Source organism: Chiroxiphia lanceolata, chromosome 3 (assembly GCF_009829145.1).
Source record: "Chiroxiphia lanceolata isolate bChiLan1 chromosome 3, bChiLan1.pri, whole genome shotgun sequence".
Taxonomy (NCBI): Eukaryota; Metazoa; Chordata; class Aves; order Passeriformes; family Pipridae; genus Chiroxiphia; species Chiroxiphia lanceolata.
Window position 1 is genome coordinate 8,087,901 of NC_045639.1, and position 9,285 is coordinate 8,097,185.

The 9,285-nt window shown below is 39.1% G+C and overlaps 1 protein-coding gene across 3 annotated transcripts; it reads right to left on the reverse strand.

Annotated features, from left to right (window-relative positions):
* On the reverse strand, positions 1-8,703 carry MGME1 (mitochondrial genome maintenance exonuclease 1). 3 transcript variants are annotated; one of them, XM_032682583.1, is made up of 6 exons: positions 8,546-8,703; positions 7,069-7,115; positions 4,606-5,206; positions 3,235-3,457; positions 2,648-2,780; positions 1-1,435 (listed from the first exon to the last, which is right to left on the reverse strand). In XM_032682583.1, the coding sequence occupies exons 3-6, from the start codon at positions 5,126-5,128 to the stop codon at positions 1,301-1,303; spliced, it is 1,014 nt and encodes a 337-aa protein (XP_032538474.1). In that variant the 5' UTR covers positions 5,129-5,206; positions 7,069-7,115; positions 8,546-8,703; the 3' UTR covers positions 1-1,300. The 3 variants fall into 3 exon arrangements, with proteins under 3 accessions (XP_032538474.1, XP_032538475.1, XP_032538476.1); XM_032682584.1 differs by lacking the exon at positions 4,606-5,206; XM_032682585.1 differs by lacking the exons at positions 4,606-5,206; positions 7,069-7,115.
* Between the last annotated feature and the right edge of the window lie 582 nt (positions 8,704-9,285).

A 9,285-nucleotide genomic window follows, 5' to 3' on the forward strand; every position in this document is an offset into this window, starting at 1 on the left:
GAAGCTTATGGGTTGGTCATATTTTTATTTGTAATCTACACTGGTATTGTGAAAACTCATACATACAATTTGGATAAAACAATGAGAATGAGGGAAAAAGCTTTCCAGGTGTGCAACACACAAAGCAATACTGCCTGACATCATCAAGGCTTACTCTGTGTCTTACAGACTTGATTTTATAAGCTTAAAAATTAACTTCTGTTTCAAAACATTTATTCAGAAACTTATTTGAAAAAAACCCCAACAAAACAAACACAAACCCACAAAAAAACTACCCCCCAAAAACCAACCACCAGCTCTTTATCTCTCAGAATGCCTGGCTTCACAGCCACAAGCCTGCTTTTATACAAAAACTCACCTGCACTGGCGTACACACTCACTTGACACTGGAGATCCTTCCACCTGGGTGGGCTCATCGTCGGCTCAGACCCACACGAAGTCAGGAGAGCTCAAGGCAGTTGCAGCCTCGGCCTGCACAGAGCTCACAAGCCTAAGTACGGAGCCCATTTCTCAGTGCTCTTCTGTGGGCTGCACAGGCTGTGCGTTAAGAAACCTGCAGGAGGAGCCACTACGAGTAGCCAAACTCCCCACCTTTCAGAAAACTTGCTGGAAATTTCTAAGAGTATTGTTTACAATTCTGCTCCTCTCTTACTGAGCCACTTCTGTTAAATTATCACTTTGCTGTAGTATCTTAAACAAGACTTAATGAGAACTTTCATTATAATTCTTAGCAAAGGTCTTCCAGTTGTTGTAAGAAAATCCACAAATAGTAACAAGCCTGTTAATAGAGACCTTTGACATAAGCAAGAACTAAACTGACTGAAACCCAGTCTACTATATCAATTTCTTTATCATTTGCATTTCCCTCAGCTCAGACAATGCAGATGTTCTTTTGCTTTAGTTCACCAACACTTTTCAAAGTCTTAGTTCTGCAACAATTTTTTTCTCAAAAATTACCAAAGAAGGATGACTTCATTGAACAGTTTTACTTGATAATAAAAACTTTTCTATAAACCTTAGGTTGTATAAACTGTGTGGGGGGAAACGCAGGCTAAAGAAGTTGACTTTGTCCTGCACGGACCATTGAAGTCACCTACAACATAAGCAAATACATATTCTCCATTTGAAATTCACATGTGGATTTTTTTTTGGTTTTTGGTTTTCTTTATGGTGGAAAAAATACCCCTGATGGTAAGAAATTAGCCAAAGTTATTAAAAAAAGAATAAAAGTGGTATACATAAACAAAAGAGTCTTGTTTTGTCTCTGTGCTCAGACCACTTGCTGCTTCTTCATTTCTTCTCAGTTTCTGTCCATGTACTCTTCAAGGCGCAAAAGCCACTTATTCCAGTACTGCGAGCACAGATCAGGATCCATGAAATGTGGATGCGCAGGGGAGCCATTCTTATAGGCAACCACGATGAGTCCACAGCGAACCTACATTCAAAAACAGAGCGCTGTCAGAAATTCAACATTCAGATAAAATTCTAAGAACTAAACCTAACTACAAAACATAACAACACATACATATGTTTCTTAAATAAGAAATGGGGAATAAAAAAGGGCAATAATTCACCATAAAATACTTGGAGACTAACAGTCAAATACTCCAAAAACCCAGAGACCAAAGCTTTGACCAGAGGACATGAACTTTGACTATGAGTGATATTTAAACCTTGTAGATGGTGGTAAAATCCCCAGTGACTGATGAGGTTTTGCCTGGGGCCATATAACCAGACTGATGCAGTCTCCAGCATCAGTCTGAATGGAAACAGGTACTTAGGTTTGTTCAGACGTTCTTCATACCTGACAAATCCAAAATCCCAAATCAATCCCAAACAGCCAGTGCTAGTGGGGGGGCAGGAGGCTAATAGCAGAATTCCAGAATTACTGCCCACATTTCCCTCTGTAAGGATGATGTCTGTTAAGTGCTTGAGTTTACTGACCTCTACACTATTCTAGAAAGCCTTTTGCACAACCTATGAATTAACCTGCTCTCTGCTGCTTCATATTTTCCCCCCTTCAATGTTTGTATTGAACTAAAAATCCTTCAGGCCAAGCAGGCTAGAATTGCATTTGGAGTCTTTAAAAACATTATTCCACTGTCTTCTGATTAAGTGATTCACAACACACTGCTTTCCCCAGATGAAACACGGTACAGCTTCCAAAGACCAAATCCATCATTTAGTCCCTCATTTGTTAGTGTGATATAGCAACACATGACGCAAGCAAGGCCCTCCCACACCATTTTCCTGTTTGCAGGCTCTTTTGCTTTATTACTTCTCCTGCCCCTTCCTACTCTTGACACAAGTAAAAACCACACAGAACAAAGCACAGGGGACTGCCCACATGCCAAGTCACTGTGAGTTCATCTGACCTCTTAAGACTCTGAGCTTCCCTTGGTCCCACGGAGCAGGTCCTTAAAATCACTGAAAATACACTGCCGACAGCCAAAGGCAGCAGGATTAGCAGGAGTAGCCGAATTATTTCACAATATGTCAGCTTAACCTGATCTAAGACTGGGCTCCTTTGTCACAAATCCTACCAACAATTCCACGATGGACAGCAGGTTCTAAAGGCAGTAGGCAGGGAGAAATGAAGATGATATGGGTGCTGCTACTTGTCTTGGGAGGTAGCAGGCCTACTGACCTGGAAGTCATAGTTGGCATCATGATTTATGGCTCCAATATATGCTGCAACCTGTAATGGGTTGTCATAAGTATTCTTCAGAAATGGCTTTGGTTTCTCTGAAGTTTTCCAGTCAATCACACACAATTGGCCTCTGCACAAGAGAACAAGATAGGACAATGTTTTAAACTTAAGTAGTCACAAGTAAGAAATGAGGGATGAGACAGCACATAAAGACCTATCACACTCACCCGGTTTCACCCTGATGTCATGTTGCTCATTCTTATGTCTAAATATTTCTCTTCACACTGGCAGTTTAGATCTCAAAAACTAACACTTACTAATACCTGCTGCAGTTCCTGGCAAATGCTGACAATTAACCCTGTCCCACTCACACCCTGCTCCAGTAAGGAACTCTCCATAAGAAAAAAACAGCACTTCTGGCACTTCTGTCATCCAGTTCATCCAGGGGAGTTAATCTGTTTTGCTGGCCCTGGAGATCTGCCCAGCTTCCCCCCAGCCACTCAACAACATACCAGCTGCAGCCCGGGACTCGGCTTCCCATACACCACAGACATTACAGGTGCCTTAGGGTAGAGGAACCTCACCGATACTTCGCCACGCAGTCTACCAGGCCCAGATACTGAAGGGTCTCGTGATGAACTCCACTTTCCAGAGCTTTCACTTCGCTGATATCTTCTAAGACATGTTCCACACTTGATAAGTAACCAGAAATAACACCATCTTCGCTCTTCTCCTTAGCTGCCATCTCTTCAGACAGGAATATAGATTCCAAAGCTGAATGAAAGCGCTCTCCTTGGAGGAAAAGATCTGAGAAAAATAGGAAAAAACACATTTTAGACACTACTTCAGATTCATATTCTACATATTATACAATGTAGCTCTTAAATCAGTCCTGGTTTTTGTACTGAAAGCTTGAGGATGTGGGGAGAAGGGAGACAGAAAATAAATTGTCAACAGTGAAATTAGTATCTCTTATATTAATATTACTTTACTTTTTTAGTCTCACTAATTACTCAGAAACAAAATACGAGTTTTAATTTATTGTATACAAAAGCATTTGTGAGTTTCTAGGAATTAAAAACATTATTCTTGGCTGCTTTTGCTGCACTTGCTTATTCTGCTGTATCAGTTCATTTGAATGGAACTGATCTCATTAAACGAATGGGCACAGTTCTAGGAGTAAGGGCTTATCTCAGAAATGATTCCAAGAAAGATAAATTTTCAACTGTTATATAAGGTTTGTTATGCCACCTTATCCATTGACGTGCTTAGTAATTAAAAAAGCATAATCACAGATATTAGTTTTAAAAAGCAAAAAGCATAATAATTCATGTAAGGAGCACTCGGGTATTTATCAGCCTCGCTACTTACTGTCCCCTAGGTCCTCCCAGATCTCTTTCAGTCCTGCAGCTTGGAGGAAATCACCTTGCTATGTCTTATGAAATGAAAACCTCTAAATGCATGGCAATTTCATGGAAGAGGCTGCACACACTGGATAAACTAAACAGGTATTGAAAAACTTCACCATAAATAGCAGGATATATTGGTTTTTAAACACTCAAGATATGATTTCAAAATGCCTATTTCCATCTTGTTACAAAGTAGCTTTGTATCTGCAAAGAGGCTCAGTAACATCAGCTGGAAAATATCTACTTGTAAATAGGTATTGGCAAATAGAGAAACAGAGGCAGACAGGATCAAGTAACGGATGTCTCCAGTCTAATACTCATTTCCCACAGATTTCTAAATCCATTTTAATGGTTCTAGAACAAAGATCAGAGCTTAGGCTCATTGATAACAGGTACACTCACAACATGCTCTCATGAAAAGGAAACAACTTAAAGGATTTCCAAAATGCTTGACCTGTAGGGCCCGATACTGCCACTATGTTAGAATATACCTGCCAGTTAAATTCTACTGCTTCTACTTTGCAATGTCACTGTGGTTAGACTTACTTTTGGTATACTTTTCAAAACCATCTTTTCCAAGTTCCACTATCATTTTCTGCTTCCATCTTTCTAGATAAAAGACTTGCTGTGGAGGGAGAGTTTGTTGAAGAATATGGGTAACACTGGGCATTTTCGTTTTTTGTAACATGATTTTCCTGGGGAGGTTTGAATCACTGTTAAGAGGGGAAATTCTCTTGTCGGGGTTTATTAAAGGAACCCGGTTCTTGGGAGTCTTTGTCCCAGCTTTAGCTGGAGGTCTGTGTTTATTCAGTGGCCCATATAACAAATTGTCTTCTTCAAATATTGTCTCTGGTGTTTGGGCGCTGGTTTTGTAAGATGTAACAGAGTAGACCAAGTTTTTGTACTTTTCTTGGTCAACTTGTTCATAACTGTTTGCTTTTTTCTTTTTACTATAAATACATGCAGAAGTAGACAGACATGAATATGGGAATTGCTTTTGACAAAATGGTATTTGAAAAAGCATTTCCAGTTTCCCCGGTTTCCTGGACAGTATCTGTAGGAATTGCATTCTGACAAGAAGTGTTTGTGAATGGTTAGAGTTTTCTTTCTTCTGTTAGGAACATCTGGAGGTTACAATATTTTCCTCCTGTAGAAAAAGACATATGTGATTTCCAGAATCATAAAACTTTACCACCATCTTATTTTTGCCCTTGGCCAAACAAAGAATTGCTACAGTCAAAGTGTCCTCATATACTTCATGCCACCAAAACATCTTCAGATAAATAAGAGAAAGAACCAATAAGCAATGAAAAGAGGAAACAGTCCTGAAAAGAACAGGTGCTGGTCTGCAAAATCTGAAATGGGGCAAGCACATAAGGATGTTGCAAGTAGCAAAAGCTGCAGCAGAGTACATTCCTACAGGAACCGTATCATAAATGCCATGAAAGTAAATACAAAAACCAGATCTGCCACAAACAACCCCTCAAAAGAGGGAGAGTGAAATTAAAAAAAAAGCTACACAGAAGAGAATGAAGCAAATCTATTGCTATGAGGTTTAAAAACTTTTAAGTTTATAGTGAATGCCCAGCTTAAGGGGACTGTGGGGACAAGGTACCTTATGGAGAATAAAACCATGTTTTTCTTTTGTAGGAGAAAGCAGACAGCAGCAGTACATACAATTGTGAGACCTGAGACTAAGAAAGCCAAAAGAGAAACCATATGTACTTCAAATATCTTCAGACTCAAAGAAATCTTTCAAAGTTCAGAATAAAATACAAAAGTATTTTTCTAAAGTGAGTTTCAAACATAGTTGTGTTTTGAGACACTTAGGAAATTTAAAGGCAAGAACAGTATACCAGCAATACTGTACTGCATGGTAACTGCAGTGCTAAGTCCTAGGAAAGTTTTTGCACGTGGAGAAAATATAACACCTGCATAGTGGCATTTCACTCAACATTAAATACATGCAGAATTGAGGCCCTACTCTCCTACTGAAAGTTATCTGCTTACCATTAGAAAGTTCCCTCCACCCACTGCAAAGAAAGAATCTGCCAGCTACCATCTGCATTCTGTTCCAGGCGATACTTTCACGTTATTCTTTACCTTCCCCACACTCCTTAAACAGCACTTCACACACTGCCCGAGCTGTGCGTGCCACAGGAAACAAAAATGTACTATGGGGAGTTATTTTGTATGGACAGATCCCATGCTCATGCACAACTGCTGTGGGGGTGCAGGCATCTGTCACACAGAACAGTTTCCAAAAATGGGTTTGTACTGGCTGCAGCTGATTAGATCAAAGCATCTCATAGCAAGAGGCTGAGACCTTGGACTTGGGTTCCATAAATATTATTGTTCATCTGTAAAGGACAAAACCATCCAGCTGTATAAATTTAATCAGGAATAGGCAGATACACTGCTCTTTTTCTTCACTGGCTTTACATTTTCACACTGACTTTGTATGACCTAGGCAAATCAAAACTGTTCTGTAACCTGGTGGCATGCAACCTGATACAAAAGTAACCTCTCAAAAGCAAATCCAAACCAGGAAAACACAAGAAGAACTTTGTTTCACGTAGCCCTAGCATTTGTGACCCAGTACCAGGTGCCCTGCAGCCAAATTTGCTATCCTGTTGTCAAACAGTCTCACTCAGTCTTTAGTAAGGGCTTCCTGTAATTACGATGCATTTCAATCAAAACAGTTAATGATTTTAAAACTGCGTCAAGGTCCATAAGAGAATAATAGAGGAAAATAATGAAAGTACCAACTAGTTAGTTCTGCTACTGATTTTTTACAGTCTGATTAGGCATAAAGTAAGCCACCTCACAAGGGATACCTTACCAGTTAAGATACTTTGAATATGACACTTTCCTTTTTTAATAATTACATTATATTTAATATCAAAGAAATTCTAAAACTGCTTTCCTTATCCAGCAGAACTGGGCTGGGTGGAGCTGCACTTGTTCTCTCATTTTTCAGTATTCAACAGCAAGAATGGATATGATCACCTGAGCATCCTCTGACCTTCAGATTCCTGTAAAATCTACTCTCCTGCCTGCACAACAGAAAAGCATAGTTAGGTGCACTATGAAAGGACAAACCAAACAATTAAAACCATTTTACTGCCATAAAAGCATGCAAGTTCTGCCAAAAAATAGAACCACCTGCTTTAGACAGTTTACATAGCAGCAAGAAATTGGACTGTGTGTTTTGTAACTGAACTCCTGCCCTGCTTCATTTTATGGACATGTGAGGAAGTTTTACAAATTTTTGTGAAACATAACCAAATGTTATGTTTCCTGTAATTTCTTAAATGATGTCATAAGCTGTTTCTACAGCTCAGCTTGCTAGAAATTTGTAACAGCATAAAGAGGTAGTTTTTATATTATGCATGTCTCAATTCTTCAGTTCACCCTGGCTTTTCAGTCAGTGAATTTTGTGTGTCTTCACTATTACTGCTAATTGATTCAATAAATATAAGAAGCTCCCCATGTTTTGTCATTTCAATATCATGAAGCAGCTTTCTTCTGCAAACCTGCTACACCAGGATTTGCAGCAACTCATTCTTCTCAGAGACTATCACATTTTTAATAGATTTTTCAGTGTTGGAACGGGATTGGTTACCTGGTAGAATGTGCCCTTTGCTAAAAAAGAAATAATGAATGATGGTATCGCATTTCAACAGGTGTCAGTTTGCTGTAGGAGGTAACAAAACAGTAGAAGCAGCAAAGAGATACATAAAGGTGAGGCTTTAATACTGTAAGAATATTGCTTCACTGTATTTTTTAATCATAAAAAGCAGTGCAAAAAAATTAATCTCTCCTCTCCTGAGATTTACCTCTAAGTAAAGCTGTGATTTAAAATAAACCAGGAAAAATATACTCTTTTTCCAATGTAATAGTGCCCAAGCTTGTAGTTTCTTGGGCTATTGTTTGAAGACCATTAACATGTGCATTAATGGTCATTGTGTATGTGCCTTAATCAGAACAGAACACATGTTGGGCCAATGACTGTGTATTTGTTACATCAGCCACAGCACAAAAGAAAAAGTTTATTCTGGCTTTTTGTCAGCTGCAGGAAGCAAGATGATACCTGATTTAGCATAAAGTTCATTTGCAGTAAGCTGCCCCCTCAACATTTTTTAAGGAATAAATTTATACCAGCTCAGTGTTCTAAACCATGGGGCTACTGAAATATGGAATATTATGAGCTCTACAGCTAATTAACTGCAACACTGATGCAGTGCCTCAGTGATTAGTAAAAATTTTGATTTAACAGCATATATTACACAGGAGTAATACCTGTGGAAGTGTTTGTGCACTCTGTGAACTGAACCACCAGGAGAGTCTGTCCGCTGCTGTCCTGTTTTACAAAAAGAAAGAGGTTCTAGGATTGCTAAGAAATAAGGAACACTTGTGTCCAGCTAAATAAAAAATCATGTGCTTTTCAATAAATCACAGTGGCATTTCTGTGCAAATAACTTACATTTACAAGAAAGAAATGGAGTTGGAGTGGTTTGGATCTACTCTTGCCCCTGAAGAACAGAATTTAATTAATATTTCCCTCTGGGGAAGTGTCTCCCTTCTCTCTGAAAGGGTTTGTGTTTGAAGCCTGGCAGAATTACTTCAAGTGTTGCATGATGAGCCACATTGGAGGAAAGAAAAGAGGAAAAAAAAAGCAAGACTTAACTTTCCCAAGCGAGTTGAGTTTTCAGCTCCAGCAATAACTGAGCTAACAAAACTGAGGAATTTTTTTCCCAGATAGGAATGAGTGGCTTAACAGAAGAAAATCAAAAAGATTACTTAAGAAAAATTTCACATCTATAAAAACCTACCTCTAATTATGGTTTCGGAAAATAACCACCATGGCTTTTTCTCCACAGCCACCTGTCCAGCAAACAAAAACACTAGCTTACTTCAGAGATAATAAGAAAGGGCCCCACTAAATGCAGCTACAGATCTGTTGCCCTGTGTCCCTAACTCCAGGAGAACAAATGCACTGATGAAGGTATAACTAAGTTAACATCGCAGGCTTTTCTCTTGAAGAAGTATTACTAAGTCATGTAGAAAGGCAGCAGTACCCTACATTCTCTCTTTTTTTCTGGCTACAACTTAATAAGGTAGGGTTTTGACAGCTGTATTACTTTTAGAACCTTACACACTTGCCCAGTCCCTGCCCCCAACCTCTCCTCCTTGGTTCCCTGCAGTTTGTAAACTAAATTATTG

Bases quoted from the DNA above. Each gene is read 5' to 3' on its own strand.
- MGME1 (XM_032682583.1), bottom strand. From the start codon at position 5,128: ATGCAATTCCTACAGATACTGTCCAGGAAACCGGGGAAACTGGAAATG. The intron at 3,458-4,605 runs GTAAGTCTAACC...TATTTTTCTCAG, and splicing joins TTTTGAAAAGTATACCAAAA to ATCTTTTCCTCCAAGGAGAG. The intron at 1,436-2,647 runs GTCAGTAGGCCT...TTTTGAATGTAG, and splicing joins ATGCCAACTATGACTTCCAG to GTTCGCTGTGGACTCATCGT.